Raw genomic sequence first — 25,800 nt, forward strand, 5'->3', positions numbered from 1 at the left:
ATTTTTTGTATTCGGGTTTTTAAGATTTGGATCCTCATGTAAAAAAATAAGTGAAGAGATCAATGTGTGGGTGTATCCACCCCTGATTTCAAACTAAATTTTGTGAGTTGCTTAAATTACATCAAAGGGTGGATAGGTTTATTTCACTTAAAAGTATCCAATCCCGTGATGGTGGGCATTGATTGATGCAATCATTGAGGGGAAAAGTTCATGCTTTCATAGTCGGGGACATGAACATCGGTATTATAGATGGGCATTTAAAAGTGAACTGAATCGCTTGGAAGTAACATGTCTATATAGACATGTTTTTTTATGTTGGTGAGTTATAGGAAGAAATGTTTCTTGCACGTACGAATCCTGATTCGTCTTGGGTTTAGGTTTGAGTTTAGTAAGTTGTAACGGTGATTGAGATTTTAGAGCAACGACTAAAATTGACAAAATGTTAACGGTTGATGTTTTTTACATGAGGATAATTCTCTTATAAAATGCACTTTTTTGCACTAATAGCATAGAAATTAAAACATTCACAAAAAAAAGCATAGAAATTAAACTCTTTATTGCAACTCATTGATTGGCTAATGTACAATTATGATAAAGAAAAAAAAATACGTACAAAAGATAAAAGATAATCGCTTAATTTCACTTTTGGACCTTTAAGTATCACAATTATCTAATTTGGTTCTTGAAGTTTCAATTGAGTTCTTCAAGTTTTGAAATTATGCAATTAAATCCTTCGGTAAACTTTTCGTTAAATATTTAACAGTTGACACGACAAATTGAGGATAAAACCTAATATATTTTTATTTACAACATAAATGTAAAATAATTTATTTATTTTATGACTTCACATTTTAAAATTAATAAAAAAATTTAAATTTAACATTAGTTGAAGAGTTAAACATAAATATCTCATACAAATATATATATATATATATATATATATATATATATATATATATATATATATATAATAAATAAAATAAAAAATATCAAGTACGCTAGAATTATTAAAAGTAATCACCATTTGCAAAGTTACTTCTAAAAGGTTTATCACTGATTTACAAAATAAAAAGTAATAAAGTAAAAAATAAAACCTACCAAAATTAATAAGTCGTTACAAATTTCAATTACATAAAATGTGTCAGGAGAGTTTTAGAGTGTCGCTACATTCCTCAACTTTCTATCCAGGCCACACTAATGCTTGGCTGGGCCGTAACGTAACAAACACCATGCTCATGCTGCTGACCATGCATGAGTTGGAATAATAATTCTCGTTGCGACCTGAAGGTTAGTGGAATGAACAAGGGAGGAAGAAGAAGAAGATTCGGAGATGGTTGTGCGAAGGATTTTGTCATATTGTAATGTGTGGAGCGTCAAAAAGTTACAGGAAGAAAAATTGTTGTGAGGGATAACACGAGATTCCACCACTTTCTTAATGGTGCTTGTTCTTGCAGTAATTTTTGGTGACCGAGGCTATATAGCCATATGCGGGTGAAAAGTTGACATATTGATGTTGGAAGAAAAAATTTGAAGTGAGAGGGCCCTTTTCCATTTCTGATAAATTAGAGGCTTGTAAAGAACTTTTTTGTTGAAATTTTAGATCAACTGCATACTTGTTCATCTTACAGGGTTGTTCAATTTATTATTGAAGAGTGTTAAAAATGGATAGGGAAGACAAGTGATGCCAGCTACCACACTAATTTGTGCCCTCGGCAAAGCAAATGTTTAGTAATAGAAATCAATGTAGTTGTGTAGTGACATAAAATGTTGTTACATAAGTGAGAATCAAGGGTTGTAATTGGGGAATGAGAGAAACCTTACTGCATTGATTATGGTGCCATCCTGAAACTTTATATTGGCAATGACAAATAAAGCAATGCTTAGTAGTAGAAAGCAAGGAGTAAAGAGATACTGAACAAACAAGCTAAAAGCAGCCCTTATATTTTATTTTTTTTAATTTTACCCGGTCTGCTTTTAGCCCTTAGAATTCGGTTTTTAATCAACTTTATCTAGTGGGATAATTTTTTTATTATTATTAGTGTTGTAACTTTGCCTGGTTTATTGAAGATTTAACAAGTTTGGAAATCATTTAGCGGGCTGCTAGAATACCTGTTTTTGAAAGTGCTCTTCTTACTTAGTGGTACACTAATAATTCTTAAAATAAGGAAAGAAAAAAATAGTAGAGTTTTTTTTTTTAAAAAAAAACCTTTTTACTATTTTAGATGGAGATAAGAAGGAAATAAAATTGAGAATAAAAATATATCACCATCTTAAATGACATTTATATCTAACAAGAAACTTCTAACTTTAAATGTGTAATTTAGAAATAGTAGAGGATTAAATTTTAGATGTTTTTATGCATATACACTAGCCTTTGACTATGCTTGAGTAACCATTTAAACGCGTTCTAATGCATTTAAATGAAAGAAATTTTTCTTTGGATGAATTGAGATGAACAAATGCTTGAGTTGTTAGAACGTAAATCCAAACATACACTTAAACATTATGGTAGGTGACATCATTTTATTTTAATTTAACTTGTACCATTCAAAGAATCAATTCAATTTTATCTATATCTTATGCATATACCCCTTCTTCTCTTCCAAAAGGATAGATACCTCTTCCCCTCCTCCAAAAGGAACTACAACATTGGCAATTTGCTTATCATCTTGGGATAGTTTTATTAAGGGCGGATAAAGTTTTTTTTTTTTTTCAAAGACCAGTGACTAATTTGCAGTACACGGTTATTTAAACAAAAAAAAAAAGTGTGAAAGTTTGAATGGTTTTTCGAGACAATTTTTCTTTTAAAGCTTATAACTACCTCAGTACCTCGGTCATTCTATATAGTAATTAGCCCATGTTTGATTAACATTAATTTTGAAAAGAAACAAAAACAATCATTCATTTTTAAAACTCCCTTAAATGTTGATGAAAATTAGTGATTATTTTCTTAAAAAATAAATTGACTAAATCATATCACACGTTTATTTATTTATAATCCTTAAACACTTATCTACATCTTGCCGTTTGTTTTGAAATAGCTTATGTCGTTGAAACTTGATAGCTTGTCTGGGAAGGATGTATGACACAAATGTTTATAATCTATTGTACAATTTTAACGATTTTTTTTTAACTTCTTTAAGATTAGAAAAGATGACTTTTCTTTTGCTCATTACAAAATCATGACTCAAACTGGTCATATAAGTTTTGAAAAAATTGTTTTAATGAGATTACTTTTTTCATAGACTACTTTTTTAATTCTGGAAAAAATATCAACTGTTTTTTAGCCTTTTCTTTATAAATTATTTTTTATTTTATAAACACAAACAATGTGAGAATAATACAAATATACAATCAAGGGATTCGGATTTTCTGGGTCCATGCTGGGATCGTGAAGACATGATTTGGTCTTATTATGAGTTACGACACATTACATATTTCAGTTCTAGAAAATTAAAATTATATAGATGTGAGTTCATCTGCATGCTTCATAATTTGTCCGAACTGCTTAATTACACCGTCTTCGCATTTTCATTTCTATAACGATGATGAGTTAACTATTCAAACTCTCACTTGGAATATTTTAATTTTTCGCACTTGTTCTGTACAACAGTGAAATTCCAAACAATGAAGGCATGCATCACCATTTCACCAATAATGCGAATATTATATTCTAATGCACAACTAAACTTTTATATTTTAGAAAATGGTATAATAATCGATGATGTGCATAACTGGGTAGACTTTATTGTAGAATTCTCATTTTTTTCATCGAACTTCTCTAAGATCAATTAAAATAAATTATGACTTTCCCCCCACAAAACAAATCATGACTCAAACTAACCAGTAATCACGTAAAGTTTGGAAAAAGAAAAAGAACATTTTTAATGATATTTTTTTATAAAGTTTAAGAAAAACTCTAAAGCTGTTTGCTTTTATATTTTGGATTTTTTCCAACTTTATTAGTTATTAAAAAAATATAAGTAATCAAAAGTAATTTAAAAAAAAATCACACACAAACAATCAGGCTATAGTTTGGTGATTTCGAATTATCTGGATTCAGGATGAACTCGCGAGTGGCCATGATTAGGCCCTTTTCTGATACATGATATAATTCTTTTCAGATAAAAGGAATATCTAATAATAAATAAGTAGGTAGAATATAAGTAGTCTACTTTCGACTTTATCTTTTAAGTAAAATTTCAACTTTCAATATAAAAAAATATGATTAAAAGGAAAGATTTTATTGAAAATAAATAATTGTATGAATAAAAAAAAGATTTTATTAAAAATGAACAGTCAAATTTTTTAGAAGATTAATTATCATATTAAAAAAATTAATGATGGATAGTCTGCATCAATGTTTGGAAGGAAAAAAATTCCAATAAATTCCAATTTATTGCTTTCCCATTTTCATTTCTTTAAGAGGATATTGAACTATTAACTATTTAATTCTCACTTCTATGATTATATCTTTCCCCATTTATCTCTTCAACATTGAAAGCGTGCATCAGCAATAATGCAAATATTATATTCACATGCACAAATTAACACTTGGATTTTAGGAAGCGGTACAAATGTATCATTATATCATATATGAAACGAAACAAAAGAATAAGAAAAGTATCATAGTCTCTTTTCCTAAATTAAAAGATCTAATCATCCACCGACTTTATTAGTTTCCCCCTTTACAATTAATCAATCAAAAGAAGTTGCACATTAACTGGTTATGATTGGTTCTAAAGTTTTGTTTATATGACATACGTCATCTGTCTGTTAATTGTGACAATTGACAATAAATATATACACGCTTTTAACATCTAAGCGAATGTGAACCCGTTCTAGTTGTTATTATTATAAATTATAAATTTCTTACTAATTTATATACGTTGTTAACAACATTTTTTTAATTGTTTTTTGTTATCTCAAGCTTAAAGACGAACATGAAATGTTATTAAGTCAGAGGAAGCGTGACTCTTGTTTATATTTTTGCTTATTTCGAAACAGCGAGCGAATCAAATGCGACTCTATCTTATTAAATGATAATAGTAATAATAATATAGGAGTATTTGTCAAGATATTATATTTTAATCTCAAGAATCATATTTTCAACCCTCATTTTAGAAATAAAAGTACAATAAAACATGATAATACTACTTTCTAGGAATAAACAATGCCTAGAAATATATAGTTTTACAAAATTCTTAACAAATATGGAATATTATATTTTCAAGCTCACATTCCTCAAAAAAATCTTTTAATCCGTAAAACATAGTACTAAGTTAAAAGTTGAAAAATAAAATGGACATTTAATAAAATAAAAAGTGGAAATGAACGAAAATCACTACCTGGAAAATAAAAGGTCGATATTTTACATTTTCGAGAAGAAAAAAGAATCCCCCTCTTGAAATACGCACAAGACAAGACAACCCTAAACATAACATAAACTGAAAACAATAGACATCACTATTACAATAAAAAAAAAAAAAAAATTAAAACAAGAGAAGACGTGGGTGTTGTGCTACAACTCAAGATCAATACATGAACAACATTTCATTGTCAGCGGAAGCCATGATTGGTATTCCATTCCAAGCATAATCCATGAAGCCACAATCATTGAACAACTGAGTGGTCGTCTCCTGTGCCTCATCGAACATCATCAAGCAGTTGTTGTTGGTGGAGTTAATGAAACTTATCATTTCGTTCAGAGAGTTCAATCTGTTGCTCAGTTCCCCCATTTGAGCCCTCAGAATCGCGTTCTCAGCTTCCACGTTGAGGTACATCTGCGTCGTGATGCTTATGTTTGTGTTGATTTGTGCGTTCTCCTTTTTAAGCTGATCCAATTGGGCACTCAGACCTTCCAGGTGCTGCTGTTTCCTTATCCTCGATCTACGTGCCGATTCCCTATTGGACAACATTCTCTTCCTCTTCCTCTGTTCCATGATGTCTCTGTCTCCTTCAGAACCAGAGTTTTGAAGAGAACTGGAACCAGATGAATAGGTTCCACTTCCACCAGGAGAAGCCATGCAGTAGTCTGCTATTTGAACAATAATAACCCTAATCTGCTAGCTAGGTTTAATGATTGAATTTGAAAAAAGAACACTGGTACGTACTATGTTTATACTATGTACGAGGTTAATTTATTTAGTTCATGAGAAAACGTAGAACCAGTGGAGGAAAACAACAGAGAAAGATTGCACCAAGTGTGTCCTGCGTCTTAGGGAAGAGTTTATGGTGAAGCCAGAGAGGAGGATCTCGGAGATCACTGGAGAAGACATTTGTGTTGTCTCTCAATCATTCATAACTGCATAACATGTAAGTATGAACAAAAATTATAACAATCCAATTCAAGAGAAAAAGAATCAAACTTTGAGAGGAACAAGGTAATTGATGATATGTGGGATAAGAAGGTTTCTGTGAAGGAGATAATTATAGAGGGAAGAAAAAATCTAGAGGTTGGAAAAGGGTGTCAAAGACTATGGGCAGGAAGAAGAACTTTTCAATTCTAGAGGCAACAGAGAAGAAGAAGAAGATGATGATAAGAAGGAATATGCAAAGAGATTGGATAGATTTTGACCAATTTTTAGGAGGAGGATAGATGAGAAGGGGAAGAGGTTTTGAATGGATTCATCGGGTGGAATTTATAGAGAAAAAAATAGCCCATTGTAATAATGGAATACAATAAAATAATTGGCTAGTGGGGGGATTTTGGTCTTTGGACTTATGCTTTTTGTGTGCCTGCAAATAAGGATAGAAATGGGTAGGTCATCTATGAGGAACCTTTTGGCCTGTTTAAGACCTAACCACTTGTATTTTTTTTATTTATTTTAGTATTTGAAATTAAGATTAAATTATCCGATGAAACTTTTAGTATTTTATTTTATTTATTTATTTTGTTTATAATATTTTATTAAATACTTAAAGTCTTCCGATTATAATTCTTATTTTGGTTATTGTGATTAGTGAATTTTAATTTTATATTAAAGTGTTCTAATTAATTTTAATTTATTTCTTTTACACACAAATAAAAAAAATATGTATCTTTTTTTTATATTAAATTTTAAAAAATATTATATGAATTTTTAAAGTTACACTATATAATTATTAGATTTCTTCATATATATATATATATATAAATAATATTTATTGTAAAATAATTTTTTTAATAAGTTCATAGATTAAGTCAAACTTTTAAATAAATTAAATTAAGCCTTAAAAAAACTTATGATAAATAAATAAGACCAAATTTTATATTTTTAATTTAGAGGAAGATGAAGGTGAGGCCTCCTCAAGCCCTAACTGCAAAATTAAAAAAAGTCAATAGAAACAAGAGAAGGTGAAAGAGGGAAAGGGTCACATAGTACGACGATGGTCACTGCTCCTGTTCATGTGCACGCGCCGTTTTATTTTTATTTTTATTTACTTATACTCCTACTATATATATATATATATATATGTTGCCATTTACTAAGTGGTAACGCAATATGACAGTAATCTACTTGGTAGATGTTGGACCACCCATTTGAAATATTTATTTATCAGTGGAATCTTAGGTAGTTGCAGTTCCTTTTGGTTTTTCTATAATAATCATTTTCTGGTTTTTATTGGTGCTCCTTGGCGTCTGATATTCTACTCTTTCTATTGCCAATTCAATCATCTATTATTTGTTTGAGTGAGCTACAATTAAAAGCTTTGGACCTCTTACTGTAAACTCAAACTATTATTATACATCAATTTCAACGTGTCATTATTTTCTTTCCATGTATTAAACATTTTTTTTTAAGTTTGTTTAAAATTTATCATAATTTAAAATATATAACTTACTTCAACAAATAATACTATGTTTTAACTACCCTGTTATTTTAATGAAGCATTGATAGATGAGAGCTTTAAACATTTTTCCATAGAGTATTATGGGGCATTTAATGGGATCAGTAAACCTGAGCTCTGGACTTTATGATATACTGTATATATACATATAAATATTCGTATATAATAACCAAGTGCCGATAAAAAAAACGTATATGGCCAAGTAAAAAATATTAACGATAGAAATAATCCACTCATTTGCATAATTTATTTTTACGTTCAATTGATCCGTTGTCTTTAATTATCTAAATCTAATACAAAAATTAAAGAAAATCACGTAAAATGAATTTGTTTATTCCTCACAAATCATACCACCGAAAATTTAGAACTCACGAAAAAATAACACATAACTCTCTCTAATCTTTTCAACATTCTATAAAACAGAATAATTAAGTACATATAAACGAATCAAATAATTAATTCAAAAGTAATGTGCATAAAAGATAAAACTTCCACATTGTTTAGAGGCATTGATGATGTAGTATTATATATAGATATATAATTTGAACTTGGTTTAGGTTTAAATTTATCCGTCACTGCTATTATATTTATATTTGTATCTACCAAAAAAATGGACATCTTGAAATCACAGCATTCACATTTTCAATTACTAAAATATTACTATCATTAAGAAATTTTTTCCACATGGACTAATATAATTAAACAGGCAAAAAACGTATTGAACAAATTTGTTTATGCGTTTCATGTGAGGTTTTGGTGAGAGGAGTTAAACCTCGAATGTTAACAAACTTAACTATACTCCATATTCTGCAGAAATAATTTTAAATCAATTATTGTCACATGATGGACCATAACTAGCACAATACTATACTAGTATTTAATTTACCGAAGGTGATCGATACTTTCTTCAATAGAGCCAGCTTTTGACCAACAGAATATTTATTTCATTTACGATGTAAATTAAGCACATGGTTCCAGTTATGGGTTGTTGGAAAAGAAAGAAAAAGGTTTCCGACCAGAATCCAGTGGGGTGGCCATGCCAGTCCAAGTTGCCCAGCTATTTGTTCTAATTTTTTTTAAGAGGTTTACACTAAACTTTACAAGGAAGAAAAGAGAATAAGGTACCCGTCCCATAGAGTGAAAAAAAAAATGAAATAACTTAAAAAATTTGAATTAAAATAAAATGTAAGTGTGAATTCTCATTTCATTTTAATGTTTATTTATTCTCTTTTTGGCTCTATTTCTCTACAAATGAACTGATCCTAAGAAAAGAAAAAAAATGAGAATAGTATATATGTTCCCTGGTTTATTTTCCAGCTGTTAACTTGATGTAGTTAAGAGAAAGCAAGATCATTCAAGATTCAAGTGAGACCCATTTGTCAGCTAGGTTCCACTAAATTCTGCCTCTCTCTCTCTCTCTCTCTCTCCCTCTCTCTCTCTTTGTTGCATCATCCAGCAGCTAGAACTAGAAGGATCCAAATCATTCAATGTGAATGCAGAGTTTTAATAACACTATATTCTACAAATAGGTACAAGCCATGTCTCCAGAACAACCTTTTTGAGTTGGGTCTCACTCATTTTCAACTTTATATGTTGTTTCTCGGAAACTTCAACTAATCTTACATTCATGCATTTTTTTTTAATCAATAAGCATATTAGATTTCTATTTTACATCTAACTAATATTTTTCTCACCGAATCAATCTATTATAGGATAAAAGATATTTTAAGTTGTAATTTCATTTCTAAAATGAATCCCATTATTTAATTAAGAGACCAAAGAATCGAACCACTCCTACCATTGATTCTGGTTACATTAATAATGTTAGAACTATGCATATAAACCTTACCGCTTAAGTCATTGACATCACCAGCGCCAGCCAAATCTTATTTTAATATTGTTTAAAGACTTATGATTCCTTCTGTTTCAGGAAAATTACAAATGCTTTCCACGTGGGAGAATAATTAACTTATAATTTTATCCTATGAAAAACTAGATGGCTGCTTCGGTTCATTTTTTCTTTGACTCGATAATCTTCATTGTGCCAATTATCTATAAGATGTTATAATTTTATCCTAGGAAAAATCATATGGCTGCTTCAGTTCATCTTTTCTTTGACCGATAATCTCCATTGCGTCGATTATCTATTAAACTTATTATATAGTCCAATTTATATTAGTTAGAAAAAGACTACTCTTATATATGACATTTTAATGATTTTATTGCACAACTATTGCATCATTAATACTGCCGATAAGATGGAAATTTCTGAGTTGATAATAATCTCAACCCCCTTCCAAAACAAAATCAGATTTTTAGCTCAAATAATAAATAAAAAAACTGTAAATGGTTACTTACACGATTAATAAAGAAACTCGATCGAGTTGTATTGGGAAGGAGATGTTGCAAAAGTTCAATTATGTTAACTTAAAAGTAAGGTAATTTCTTGTGACCAGTCAAAAAAATAACTTGTTCTGAATTCCCTAAACATGTTCTTAAAATCTTTTGACAATTTCGACGCATGTTTCTATCGTTATGTGTTTGTCGGCTCTTATGTAGTTAGAATTACAAACCTGATTGACAAGGAGAAATAATTAGGCAACGAAAAACATAGCTAGCTACCCAGTCCGATGAATCGTCAAAAACAAAAGATGAATGTGTGTAAGTATGCCTACTCTCTCCTCAGTGATAAAATTGCTTTCACTGATCACCCTTAAGAAAATTTCCTGAATGTGTAGAGTTGCTAAATGGAAGACAAGTTACTTTACGCATGGTACCCGAAATTGATTGTTCATATATCCAACTATGACCAAAAAATAGAAGACACCGACACAATTTCAGAATGGGAAAAAAAAAAAAAGAGTCAAGTATGAAGTATGAGATGAAAATGAAAACATTATATAACCACAAAGTGTTATAGAAAACAGACTCGCAGCCTCACTGTCCAAAATCATGCATATCCATGGTCAATTTGTCATTCTCAACAAGAACGTCGATAAATCTAAAGCATATATAGAGCTTTTTTTAAAACATATTTTAATGTATATATTTAATTTATTTTTATTACAATTCTCAACTATTTTCAATAATTATAAGTGCATGTTGTTTTCTAAAATTTGGTGACTTTAGAAAAACGAAATAGTGTATATTACTATTAGAAGATCTGATCATATCATGGGTGCTACTCCAAAGACAAAGACGTACAAGCACATCACTGTAAATGCTCATTATGTTACTTTACGTTGTCAGCACTCCCTGCGTCTGCTTTTCTTTTCATAACGTTTTCATCGGTAAAGAACATCACATCACAAGTCACAGCCTCACATGATAGTACGGAGATTCTCTGGCATATTCTTGGGCCATTGCCCACTCTTCCCCCTCACTTTCTGACTTTGGAGTTTGGGCGGGAGAGAAAATATTGAGATACTAAATTAAGGATATTGTTAATCTGTCATTAAAATATTAGGATATTGATTATATTTTTTTAAAAATATATTTATTATAGAGATTATAAAAGAATATAATTTTTTTTATGAATAATATAGTTTTATATATTTTAATAAAAACTTTTTAATCAATGTTAAGAACACCAATTAGTATTTGTTTTAAATTAATTTTTAAAAAATTAAAAGAAAAAATATTTTTATTTAAATGTATAAAATTTTGTTGTTTATGATTTTTTATGTTTTTCTATAATTTTTACATTAAATGTTTTTTATTTTAATTTTTTTACCAATGTGAAAAGACACTGATTAGATTAGTAAGAACAAAAAAGTTAAAGCTAATTGTGAGACTACCCATTTCTTAAGAGAAACTAGACATTTAATTATTCATGTAGTATAAGCTAAAATTTGATAACCATATATCTTCAAATGATTATTATTGATAAACTATCATTTTGCCTGCTTATCTATCGGATTTGGGAAATTTTTGTTATGTTTTCTAATATTTAATGCTTCAATTTCACTTAATTTTTCTCATTAAGCGCAGAAGGATAAATTTCACTCACAGTCATACATGAGATTCAATATAAAATCATATATTTTAATTGATTTTTTTTAAAATATTTTATTCCTCATTATAATTGTATTTCAAATTAATACCTTGAGTAGATTTCTACCAATTTTTTTTCATATTTTAAGTTATTTCAAATTATTTATCATATTAATTAGAATAAAATATTTTATTTTATTATCATTTTCAAATATTCTATTAAATAAAATGGCATAATATAAATGGATTTATATTATAATTTTGTATTATGAAGAAATGAGGACAATTTTTTTAAACAATTTTATTTTAGTCAAATAACTAAAAAAAACATGTTTATATTGTATTTAGTGTGTTTAAATCATCTTAATTTTACTGAAAGTTAGTCCTTAATGAAGTGATTATCATTTTGTTTCTTCTTATTATGCAATGGTGTTTAATAGGATTTTTTTTGTTATGAAAAATTTATGTGAATTAAATCCCCGGGACTCATTAAGTTAAGACAAATATAGTTTCAATAAATACTTACTAATATACTTACATATTATTTATTAATTTTTTTTACATTAACAATAAAATTAAAATTCATATTTTTATGGGGATATGAATTCGTTTTTCACTAACTAAACCAGTGTAAGACTTTGTCATTAGTAAGCATTCTTCAAATACAAGTTGCTTGAATAAGCACAGGCTCTTATATCTTATTTAGGCGCATCAATATTAAAAAAAGTAACTAATAAAAATTAATATGATAAAATATGAGGATGTATAATTATTTATGAGACCTACTTAATAAAAAAATTAAAGTAAATATTTTGCTGAGAAAAGTTGCTTAAGTTGTAAAAAGTAAAATTTAATAATATGTAATGATGGAACTTACTTAAGATATGAGAAAAGTAATATATATATATATATATATATATATATATATATATATATATATATATATATATATATATATATATATATATATATATAAATGGTTGAAGATGCTCCTAGCTTAGTTTTAGATGCAACCTGCAAAGGAACTTTTTGGAGAGACAGAAAAAAAGAAGTGATTTTTTTTTAAAAAAATTAATCAATAAAATTATGTAATGTTTATAAACAAAAGAGTAACATATTAAACATGTGTAATCGTCTTAATCCATATTTTATTTCTTTTATATTAAAAATTAAATTAAATATTTATTAAAAACAAAATTTTTGTCTTTCCATCTCTTTTCTTCTAAAATTTAATTCCCAAAATGTTGCAGGAAGTTTATCAGTGTGGCAAACATATCCTTTAAAGGCTAAGCCAATCAACAAAAAAAAAATCCTTTAAAGGCTAAAGCTTGACTCCCATTGTGAACTATTTTCCTGGAATCCGACTTATAAGTAGAGAAATGATATACACACTCCCACTACAGAGTAAACACTCTATTGAAATTTGATACTTATATTTTTTTTTCTCTTTCTATTAATTTTTACATGACAAGTAATCTGAGTGTTATTAATTTTTTATCGTAAATTTTCTCTTTAGAGTATATTCTTGGGTTAATTTTTAGTCCAATTACGTTTCTCTCTTCGCCATCTTTCTCTCTCTAGGTGAATGCGAGCACTAACTGTTGATGGATCATTTTTCTCTTTAGTAACATGGGCTTATCTTAAGATTTCCGCACACATATTCGCATTTCTGGGGGGGGAGACAGTTAATTTCATTACCATGTAAATTTATGCTAATGCTGAATATGAATTTATATTTTGGGATGAAAGGAAGGAAACAAAAGGCCAAAAAAACTACTACTGAACTTGTCACCGACTACATTAGCAGCAAGATGGATACAGTGGAATACTCCAGCCTACTCAGTTCACTTCCTCTGAAGTCTACATTAGCAGTTCAATGTTTGTCAACTCAGCAACCAAATGTAAAATGCACTTCTGAGGTCTTTACATGTTTTATAATCTCCTTACTGCTTCTACTTCAAAATACTATTACACTCCTCATAGGTCACATAAAGTTCATAAAAACTATAGTTGATTTTTTTTTATAACTTTCCCTTTCAAAAAACGTGCCTATGATACCCGGAATGATGAACTTTCCATGACACTCTGATGCATTTTCCGATATTGATGCTGTACCGGTAAAGCACAAGTACAAGATTTTCAAACCTGTGGTAAGTGCCACAATGCAAATGCCACTGATACTAGTCCCTTAGAAATGAAGAGATTGCAATGTGAGAACTGCAAATCAACTAAAGAGGCATTTGAAAGACTATATTTAGGGATATGAAAGTGATTTATGACCTTTCTATAAATTATTTTCAACATATTTCGATAAATTCCGTAGTTAAGCTTGTGAATAAGATCTCGAATGAAAAGAAGTACTTAATTTTATTGTTTATCTAAACACATTATAAGAATCTATGGAAGGTTCTAAAGCTATCTATCTGTCTGAACCTAAACACATTTGGTTCAACTGAATCATCCCACGATTGAAAACCAGGTAGCCGTGTCATTTAAGGAAAACATCATCTCGTAACCATGAATATATTTGAAAGCACAAATTGTCTTACTCTTTTCTGTTAAATTTTAGGAAACAACTGATGAACAACACTAGTTCAAATGGGTTTTTAGCCGAAAAACCAAAAACAGTGTGCATGGCTATATACAAGTTACAAGATGCCATTATCCTTGTGGAGACGTCAAATTAAAAAGGTTCTAAAGTAATCTCGTGCAAAGTACAAAATTCGGTAGTTAAATCCTTTTAAGATTACAGTTTATCTAGGGAAAATCAGAACTATCCCTAGAGACAAGCAACAGGACTAGAAAGCCTTTGGAAGAATTAATAATCTATGCATTGGTAGAAGCAGCTTCAGGATGATAATGTAGCATCTCATTCCACATCATTTCCCTAATCATCGGTTCTCCCCAATGTTCATCTATGTCAAGACTGATGGGAACCTGAGCAGGAGGGTTGCACCTTGGATCATATAGGCCAGCCATATACGGGTGTTGGAGAGCTTCCAAGACAGTAATTCTCTTGGTTGGATCAAACAAAAGCATTTTTTGCAACAAATCTATGGCTAATGGATCTGCTTGTGGGTATAGCTGAGAGAAGTGTCTGCCTCTAGTACAGGGCAGTGATTTGATAAATCTCCTGGCTTTTGCATTGTCAATAAACTCAAGATGAGATTCATGCTGGCTTCCAAGAACGCTTATAATTAGTTTCAGCTGGTTGAGACATTCAGTTCCAGGGAAGATTGGCTTTCTACCAAGAATCTCAGCAAAAATGCACCCTACTGACCAGACATCAATAGAGGTTCCATAATTGTCACAGCATAACAAGAGCTCCGGTGCACGATACCAGCGAGTGACAACATACTCTGTCATAAACTGGCCATCAACTCCATTAGTTCGTGCAAGCCCAAAGTCACATATCTTCAAATCGCAATTGGCATTGACGAGCAGATTCCCAGGCTTCAAGTCCCGGTGAAGAATGTTTGCTGAATGAAGATATTTTAGACCTCGAAGGAGCTAAAGTAAGAGTATATGGTTAGTATCATTCACAAGAATAGCTAAAATATGCAAAAATTAGAAGCTCAAAAAGAATCCGTTAACTGCTTTCTACTTGTAGATTATTATTTGTCAATTCTGTTCAACATTCTACTACAAAACTCATAAAAATGAAGAAAAGATAGTGACAAGAATAGTCCATAATATGTTTTTTTCATAAGAAGCTTCATCATTTAATCAAACAATGCTAAGGTCATATCAATCTCCCAATTTGGGCCAATGATTTTCTTTGTCTAGTACCATGGCAATATCTAGCCTGAAGCAGAGAATACAGACCCCTTCCCTAGACTTAACTAATTTACAGAATGATAGTATATGTTACTTCACCTGAAAAATCATGGAACTGAAACACTAAATTCTTTGACTCAGGAAACATAGTCATACATTCAAACTAGAGAATGTAAATCCACAACTCAAATTGTTCCAACTCCTCAAAAACAGCCAGATGATATAGTATAAGAATGCATGAAAGAGGATATTCAATAATTAATTCATTTTTAAGTTGTATGTTAATAATTGAAAATGGGGAATTCACTTTGAAGCATGGCAATGCCAATTAAACACTGCAAGAGTGCATTGCAACTATACTTCAACCCCCAACGAAATCTCCTTCAAATGAATATTTTATACATTTCTGCAAATTCAAAAAAAATTCACAACCACAGAGGTTTAGAAATTAGAAAGAAGAGCTGAAGGAAAGGAAAACTCCATAACAAACTGGTTAGTACCTGAAACAAGAAATATTTGCAATGATCATTGGAAAGTGGTTGAGAGGACTTAATAATTTGATGAAGATCTGTATCCATGAGCTCGTAGACCAAGTAGACATCTTTAAAACTTGTTCTGTGGATTGGCATCATAACATCTTTCAAAGCAATGACATTCTCGTGCCGAATATGTCTAAGCAGCTTCAGCTCCCTTAAAGTTCTCAATGCATCAATAGAATTCTCAAATATATTACCAATCTTCTTAATTGCAACTTTCTCATTGGTCTCCCTGTTGATGGAAGAGCACACCACGCCATATGCTCCTCGGCCTATAGGCTTGATTGGAACGTACTTCGTATCAATCTCAAACAATGTTTGCCATATTGTATAATAATGCTTCCCCTTAGGCTTAATTCTGTTGGGGGGTTCAACTAAAGTAGCCATTTCCCTGCAAATTAACAGCAACACAATATATTCTCAATAAGTGAACACACACAGGAGACTAATAATAAAACTCACAACAGTAAATTTATTATTATGGGCATGAATCATGCATTTACTAACTGTGACAAGCAATCACAGTCTGTTAAAGCTGGTATCAAACAAATATCAGAGACACAATGCATATATACATCCACTGGTATTGTTGCAGGATAAAGGGTGAATCATTGGATACTTTTTTATGCCATGTTAGAGAAGGTTCGAATCAATTCTTACTTGCTATTTCTACATCTGGGTTTTGATCTTTTGATGTCACCTTGTCTCTTTTTAGAACCTATTCTCACCAAGCCCATCTTTTTGGACATCTTTTTTTTCTTAAAAAATAACAAAGATTCAATTTTATCTTTCCTCTTCACCTGATCTCAGCCTTCAACCCACACACACCCCAATAACAACGAAACCAAATCAAATTGATTCCAAAAGAGTGAGAAAAGCGTTCATACCACAAAATTCAGCTTTCATCCCAGCATCTCCACTTTCCTTGCAGCTCTGACTCCGAGGCACCAAAAGCGAATCCAAAGATGAAGAATCCCTCCTCAATTGATGCAGCTTCAAGTAAACGTTCTGTACAAAAAATCAATTTTGCACAGCTCAAGCAATTATCTATAGAATAGAGTGGGTAATGGATTGGATTTCATATCATTTCAAATCTTATCATATAAACAATAATAAATGTTCAATTTAATCGAGATCAGGCTAGAGAAGAAAAGGAGGCTATAGCCATAGTCATCATATTAATAAATATATCATAACGTATCCATATAATAATAATAATAATAATAATTACCTAGGCATAAAGGCATAGAATAGAATAAAATGAAATATCAAAGGAGGGTTTAGTTTAGGGTATGGTTGGGAAAGAAGAAAGTGAAATAAGCACATTAACATTTTTGACATACGGCATACCCCATGACTCACATGAGTCATGACGACGACCCCAACCCACACGGCATTATTATTGATTGGGTTTGCTTTGCTTTTCCCGTGAGAGAATGTAAAATACGACAACGTAAGTATGTACTCTATGTGTGTTTGGCCTTTGGGAACTATAAATCTAAATCTAAAATATAAACGTGTCTTGCCTTTTTTCTTTTCCACGTTAACGTTAACATTCACAGATTTTGGTTCAGCCGTTTCGTCTTAAATTTCATTATTATTTTCATTCAGGTGCAAACAAATTGGCTAGTTTCCTTTCAACTCAACTAATCTGTAGAAAATCTAACAAAATTATTCGGTACCAACCCTATGCTTACAAGTACAACCAAAAGCCATTCATTGTTAACTCGGGCAGGGAAAGTGCGTTACCTCCTCCTATTCTTGCCCGTCACCGGCTGCTACCTAGTGTTATTTCTATCCATACATCACTCCTACTTTTTATAGTTTTTTTGGTGAACTTGTGATTCCAAGTCTAATATTTTGAAGAGACTTAATTAAAAAAAAAGGATAAAATATACTTTTATTCTTTTATCTTATAAAAATTTATTTTGATTTTTTATCTTTTAAAATATTTAATTTGTTTTTTCAACTTTCAAATTTGAATTTATGTTGTTCTTGTGAAATGATCATTTTTTTTATTATTTTGGAACACAATTTTCATTATAATTATGACTAATTCAATACGTAATGTTTTAACTAAAAATAGAAAAAAAATGATAATAAAAAATTGTATGAAAAAGTCTCACAAGCAACTAGAAAATAAAAATCTAATATCATATTTTTTAATTAATTTTTTTTATTGCTCGTAAAATTTATTTTTCATGCGTGGTTTGACATTGCTGCAGTAGTTGAGTACTTGAGTTCCATAATTTTGATATAAGTGAATTTAATATCACAAATTTTATATCTTGAATCACTAAAAGAAGAACTAAAAATCATGTTTCAAAATAAAAAATAATCATTATTTTGAAAGGAAAACATTAACTTCAATTTAAGTCTGAGCCCAATGTAAATACTTTATGCATGTAGCATGTTAAGAAAAATTGTACATGAGTTTTCTAAACAAAGACATTCTATTAGACAATTAGTATGTTATAAATTTGACTTTTTATTCTGTAATGAAAATGAAAGGATTAAAATCATGAAATAAAAATGATAAAAGTATCGAAACGATAATTTAGTCTAATCTAAAAGTTAAAAATTAATTGATTGGGCTTGTTCAAATTGAAAATGATAAATTTTACAACTGAACCAATTTTAATTGATTTGGTTCGGATTATAATGCTTATTTTATTGCTCATAATGAATTGTTAATTTATATTATTTTTTTATGGTTTTGCTGGCTACAAAACAAATTCAAGTGCTTCACGAAGCTTTTTCAACTTGAACTTCAAGTTCCTTCTTTTTTTATAACAAAAGTCTAACTCAATGAATTTTATTAATGATCAAATGAACAATACAATGGGAAACATAATAAAAAAACTTGGAAACCAGTATAAGATGGAGCTACTTTTGCCATTACAACATCAAGATTCAAGACAGTACTCTCGTACATTGAGCTATAATGAGGCCCAAATCAGAAATATGAGAAAGATTCCTGTTGACTTTATCAATAATTCCTTAGCATCAGTTTCAAAATCAACATTTTGCAACCCGAAAGCTTCACCATCCATAACTGGCATACATGCATGGGGTTAAGCATTCGGTCCTGGAAACACTTTTTATTGTGGCAAATTAGTAATGAGCACTAGCCGATATATATGCAAATGGTAGTATCCAAGAAATTATGTTGTGATTAGTGAATCCCTCCCTAATAAATATTAGCCGATAAAAACAATTTCTATCTTTAAAAGTGCCAAATAAAAACGATAGTCATATTCCTTCATAAGAGAAACGATAGTAATCTTACAGGAGAGAGAGAGAAAACGTTAACCAGTATCCTTTAAGAAATAAAAAAATAGAAAAAAATGACATTTAATTTTACTATTGTAATTTTTAAAAATAAATAAATTATTGACTAGATAGCTATTTTCCTACTTCTCCGTTTTTTTATCTAGTTTAAAATTCTAGCATATACATTAAGAAAACGATCTTTTCATTTGTATTAAAATTATTTGTAACTTTTTAATATTCTTTATAACTCTTTTTTATTATTTTGAAATTTCATACATTATTATTATTATTTATAAAAATATAATTAAAATAACAAAAACAATAATAACAAATTTCATCTTAATGTATTAAAATAATGTATAAATATAAACAATTCTTTCCTTTAAAAGAGACATATAAAAAAATATTATATTATTATATAAATGTTTTAAAATAAGTGCATATTTAGTTTCATGTTGAAGAATTGATTGAGTTCAGAATTAATTGTAAATATATTTTTATATATTTGCTGTTAAACAAGAATTTAGGATTGATTTTTGGTCTAAAATTAAATATGACAACTTTAAATAACTTTTAAATTGGATCCAAAATTTTATATTTTTAATTTTAAATTGATTTTATAATAAAAAAATTAAATATAAATCAAATTACTCAAAATTAATTTTGTCAATCCTCCTCATGCTATATAATTGTCATTAATAACAAACCCACACTTTGGATTAATTGGGGGCAGAATCCAAGTTTCGATTGATGTAGTATCCACACTTCACGAGTATAGTAATAAATGAAAGTAGAAGGGGAAGGATAAGCAATGGTAATAGCGTCTGCATTTGGGATCAACCTGGGCTAAAGGCCATCATGATATTCATGAAATTCAAAAAACACCTTTGCTGAATGTGACGCATCAAGATCAACTCCTTTGAAAATTTTAAAAAATGGTAATTACTCAGTTCGGACAGCTTATCTTTGCATTATGAAATCCATCATCCAAACTGACCATCTCAAGGAAGCAGGTGATTGGATGCAAATCTAGAACCTTAAATTTCCTCCCAAAATAAAGCATTTTCTTTGGGGGATCTTAAGAGGTTGCTTGCCAACAAGAATTAGATTGCAAACGAGAGGATTCTCATGCACCCATGCGTGTCCTTTTTGTGCAACAGGTTTTGAGAATGAATGGCACTTGTTCTTTGGATGTGATCATGCAATTTCTATTTGGCAATTATCTGGATTTTGGCATAAAAGTCAGCAGAAGGTATTAAGAATCTCTCTCTCTCTCTGAAACCAGCAAATTTGGGAAGAAACACAAATTCATCCACAAATATCTATCTCCATATATCTCTTCTCAGTTCTCACACGAATGGAAGCTTGCTAGATGAAACATGTTTCACACACCTACTGCAGTCCAAAATCACGAATATCACAGCTGGTCTCCTCCCCAACCAGGCTCGTTAAAATTAAATATAGATGCTGCTATCTTTCGAAACACACTACACTTTAAATTTGGTGCAGGGATGTGTATATGAGATGTTCATGGCAGATTTATCAAGGCAAGAGCGCAATGGAGCATTGGAGAACCAAGTCCAACAGAAGTAGAAGCATGGGCATTGTTACAAGGTCTTACATGGGTTCAGCAGCTCCGATACCAAAACATTATCATTGAGCTTGATTGCAAAGCTGTTGTCGATGATCTAATGTACTGCAATGGCAACAAAACATATGAGATCATTTTTATAAGGAAGCTAAGATAATAATATTGTTCATAATTTAGATAGATTGTCATTGTCTTTTTCTAGCATCCAATCTTTTGATCATATTCTTAGTTGTATTCGTTGATTTTATTTTGAATGAAATGAAGCCTACACGTTCTGCACATGCGTATAAGTATCAGGCCACGTGGGTGCCAACTAAGAATTATGTGACTATGGGATTTACATCTTGGATTTTAATAAATACAGTTCTATCATGACTCATATGTGTCTCAAAACTTAATAATGGCTACCAACATTGGATTTTCATATGGTGGTATAAATCAAGCCGATCATTCCAATATTTGTTTATCAGTTCAATTATAAAAAGAAAAATTACATTTTAATTTCTTATAATTTGACTTATTCTCTGTTACCTGAACTATAGAATTTGATATTTTATCATCTTATGTTTTGTTTTAATTTATTATCGCATTGATAATTTAGTACATTTTATCTATTTTTCTAAAGATTAATATATTTTAATCTCTCGACTTTCAGTTCAAAAAATAGTATATATGGAAAAAGAAAAAAAAAAGTTGAGCCACTAATAATGGAGATTTATATAAAAGATATTTGCTTTAAATTGTTGTTTTAACTTTTAACTTGTTCATCAAACAGAGTAGGGATTTGAATCCTCTCCTGCGTGTCTCTGTCCAACTTCTCTCCAGTTGGTTTGTAGACCATTGGATTGATCTCATGACAGAAATTTAAAATTAATGAATGAGAAATCGTGGCCCAAGATCAATCTAACGGATGAGAAATTATAAGTAAAATGAGAATGAGTGGAGGATAATGGAATTAGAGAAATTTATGTAGGAAAATGCAAATCCAAATGACAAAGATCATGAAATCAAAGGCATCAGGCCAAAGTTTTGCAAAATCTTTTCCCGAAAGCTCTGCTCATGACACTTTTTTGCTTTTGGATTTTATTTATTTTTCCTTTGTAATTTTCATATCTTGTATAGGAATGACCTGTGTGCCTGTAGTTTTTAACCTCTCTTGCATAACTACGAACAGTGACATTGAGTGTACAATCATGAAATAATGGAAGAGACTTCTAAAAATTTCATATTAGTGTGGGATAATGCACTTCATGTTATTGTTCGTGTTCACGAGCCTCGATGCTCTTGCCTTCTGCACTCTTTCATTCTTTATTTTATTTATAATTTCTTATCCATTAGATTGATCCAAGGGTCACCATTTCCCAATCATTAACTACAAAATTTCAGCCATGAGATCAATCCAATGGTCTACAAAACAGATACAGAGAAGCTGGAGACAGGCACACTGGGGAGTGATTCAAAATTCAACGGATTAGGTTAAGCTAAATCTTAGTTGTAATATCTTTATTAGTTAAACAACTAACAAATTATAAAGAAGGTATCTTTAGAGTCATGGTAAGCTTTCACTTTTTTATTTTCAAAAAATAATTTTAAAATAAAACATGCCTTGTAAAATGGAGATGAATTGCTTTTTTTTTTTTTAAAAAAAAAAACTCAATTTAAAGAACCAAAGCGATTCTGTCTTTTCATTCTAAGTTATAAAAACAAATAATCAATTATCTTCTTTCTTTATTATTTTTTTAAAAAAAGATTCACACATAACTATTGTGGTTCCCACCCCAGCACCATCCATCTATGATCAAAGCCAAAACTTGCTCTCCCTCAAAAAGTAAATATATTTCAACAATTTTCTCATGCATGATTTTTATTGTTTTTAACATGGATTAAGGTATTGTCAAACTATCACAACAGTACTCATTCATAGAAGCATATGACCCAAAACATCACAAACACAAATTCACCTCTTTTGAAGCAAGATTCAACTACCCATTAATTCATGCATCCATACTAACAAATTAATCATGTTCTTTGAAGCAAAATTGTGTATTTTTTAAGAAAAAATATTTTTTCATTTTCTAATTTTCTATAAGTAAACAATAATCAATACTCATAAGGGGTTGACTAATAAAATGAAAAAAAAAGTTGTTACAAGAATATGTATTGTACCAAAAATCACAAAAAATGTTTAAAATCATTCTAATTTCTTTACATTTTTACACTAAATTTAGAATAAATTACACTGATCACTATTAAGATTTCTTAAAATTAGACAAACTTTCACATTTTTTTACATTTACATTAGCATGCCTTATATATATGAGAGTACGGTTGTGTATATTTTTAAAACATCATCGAGGATTGCTGTAAAAAAAAAGAACAAGGATAAGTATAGAAATAAATAAAAGAATGGGAAGTTTGTGTAATTTCTCAAAACTTGAAGGATAGTTAGTGTACATTATTCTTAGTCTTAAAATGTTAACTATATTTACTTTTTTTATTTAATCCTTTTATAAATTATTAAAATAATTAATAATGATTTTATAAAAAGCATAATAGTATCGTTCATTATAAAAATAATTAAATTATTTTTACTGGATTTTTTAAATCTTATTTTGAAAAATAATTGAACACAATATCCTAAAATATATTTAAGAGATTGATATCTTTCAATAGATATTTTTTTATATTAAGAATTTGGGATATAACTCATAATCATAATTATATGCTTAAGGAATAAAAATATTATGTCACACTATGTTTTTATAAACAAAATTTAATTTTAATTAGATTTTTATTTAAGTGATTATTTTGAAGAGTTAAAACAAGAAGTATTAAAGAACTTTAAAAAGCAAATATTTTTAAGAAATAGTAATTTCTTAAACAAAAACTGTAACATAAATGGCCTAAATATACTCTTTGACCATTAGGCTTGAAATGGTAGCAGTTACTAAGATGCGTTTTGTTTTATTAGTAAGGTTGGTGTTGGAATTGAAGAAATAAAGATATTTTTTAGATGCAAGAAGGAGGAAACTGAAAACGAAGCAAGTAGTACTAATGTGGTGTGGTGTGGTGTTATTTTGTTTCATTGTCTGCTAATAATTGTAAGCATCAGTAATGGCCAGTGGCTGCCACCACATGCCCGCCCTGCTCCACCAATCACCAATCCAACTTCGCTTTCTTAAATCACATCCACATAAGGACAATTTCCTCATTTTTTTTTTTATTTTTAAACTTTTTTTTCTCATACGGAATGTCTAACTATTTTCATATTTGAAAGTCATTCAAGTCTTCAAGATTTAAAGATCTTAATTAAAATTAATAGTTTGAAGTCTAGACGGAATGCCGTTTATTGATAATCTATTTTGATTCTCTATTAATCAATATTTTGAACTATTACCATAATTAAAATGAATAGTTTCAATTCTAGACGGAATGTAATAGTCTTTCAACCACTATTTCATAAAATTATTAGATTTTTTTTTATGCAGAACACTCGAGTTAATAAAATGATTTGGTGAGGATGAGAGTAATATATATAAGAATACATTTAAAATATTTATTTTATACATCAAATTAAATCATGTTTTTAAAATAATTCAATGTTATTCTATTTTTTTAAAATATTTGATAGTTTAATTTTTGTTTTAAAAAATTACATAACTACATATTTCTTTTGCAACTTATGTAATACTAATAGATAGAAATGTTTAAATCCTATCTTAAATTTTAAGAATCTTATTTAGTCAATTGATTTAGATATTTTTATTTAATATCAATTTTTAAACACATCTAAATCATCTCATTATCACATATATCATTTATTTTTATTTTATATAATCAACACAACTCTTCTCCCCAACTCGACAATTTTAAAGTTTTTACTAAACGAGTTCTCTAAGTAACCTCAGATCTCTGCATCAACATCATTTTTTTTATTATGTTGTAATTATTTTAATCATATTATAATAAAATTATAAAAAAAATAGTTTGGCTAACATCACTACATTACGTAATTCTATGTTTTTCTATAATTAAGTTACACAATATCTTACAATCTCATTGCTTTCTTTCTATCATCTAGGATGTATCCTTGAAGATGATCTCTAACCCAAAATCTCCCCTCATTTTTAACTCTAATTGCTTCAATTCTATTTGTTCATCTTTGACATTTGTTAATTTTGTCATTCATTACTTGATGGGATGTCGAATATTACAAGAGACGAGTATACTTTAGAAGATAAAAACTTTCTTCTCTAACTAGTTCTATAAATGATGTATTTGATCGTTTAGGTCTCTTTTTTCAATAATCATCAAGCATACTTCTACTTGAGTCGTTGATCTACATCTTGAGAATACCATTTTTCTGATGTCATCTTAGAGCTACCATTTTTCTTTCTTTCGCAAGCTTGTTGGTATCACTTTGCAAAAAATTTAACTATGCTATTCAACCTTTATCATTGATATTTTAGTCGTGTAACTGCTGCCATGCCATCACTTGCAAATAGGCCTGATACTTATTGTATTTCTCTTTAATTCTTAGCCAAAAAGAAAATCCCTTTAATTCTCTTCACCCCTACAACTGCATCATTGAAAACATGTAGCCATGTTTGGATGAGAATTTTATGATCCCTCGGGGCGAACTTTGCTCTTTGTTTTTTTAGTTGGTTGTTCTTCATCAACTTTAATATTATCCAACCTGAATTAGTACAAAATGGCGGACCTTGAGATTCTCATATGCTATTTCATGTTTCTTTTTACTAGATTGCCAACCATTAGTACTATTGAAGTCCCATGATTCAT

General features: G+C 29.6%; 2 protein-coding genes across 5 annotated transcripts; both read right to left on the reverse strand.

Annotated features, from left to right (window-relative positions):
* Positions 1-5,353: 5,353 nt before the first annotated feature.
* BZIP111 (bZIP transcription factor bZIP111) lies at positions 5,354-6,661 on the reverse strand. The gene is given in 1 exon segment (NM_001250233.2): positions 5,354-6,661. A coding segment is annotated over 1 exon segment (492 nt). The 5' UTR covers positions 6,027-6,661; the 3' UTR covers positions 5,354-5,534.
* Positions 6,662-14,461: 7,800 nt separating this feature from the next.
* LOC100788131 (mitogen-activated protein kinase 7-like) lies at positions 14,462-17,599 on the reverse strand. 4 transcript variants are annotated; one of them, XM_006579349.3, is made up of 4 exons: positions 17,499-17,599; positions 17,024-17,144; positions 16,101-16,527; positions 14,462-15,333 (listed from the first exon to the last, which is right to left on the reverse strand). In XM_006579349.3, exons 3-4 carry the CDS (start codon positions 16,521-16,523, stop codon positions 14,650-14,652), a joined length of 1,107 nt encoding a protein of 368 aa, XP_006579412.1. In that variant the 5' UTR covers positions 16,524-16,527; positions 17,024-17,144; positions 17,499-17,599; the 3' UTR covers positions 14,462-14,649. The 4 variants fall into 4 exon arrangements, with proteins under 4 accessions (XP_006579412.1, XP_006579411.1, NP_001242539.2 ...); XM_006579348.4 differs by lacking the exon at positions 17,499-17,599 and adding an exon at positions 17,480-17,498; NM_001255610.2 differs by lacking the exon at positions 17,499-17,599 and adding an exon at positions 17,368-17,472.
* Between the last annotated feature and the right edge of the window lie 8,201 nt (positions 17,600-25,800).

The sequence above is a fragment of the Glycine max genome, chromosome 5 (assembly GCF_000004515.6).
Source record: "Glycine max cultivar Williams 82 chromosome 5, Glycine_max_v4.0, whole genome shotgun sequence".
In the NCBI taxonomy this organism is placed as follows: Eukaryota; Viridiplantae; Streptophyta; class Magnoliopsida; order Fabales; family Fabaceae; genus Glycine; species Glycine max.

What these genes read in the sequence shown, in the direction of transcription:
- LOC100788131 (XM_006579349.3), bottom strand. Translation starts at nt 16,523, where the DNA reads ATGGCTACTTTAGTTGAACCCCCCAACAGAATTAAGCCTAAGGGGAAG. An exon ending in GCAAATATTTCTTGTTTCAG is followed by an intron (nt 15,334 to 16,100) that starts GTACTAACCAGT and finishes CTCTTACTTTAG; the next exon opens with CTCCTTCGAGGTCTAAAATA.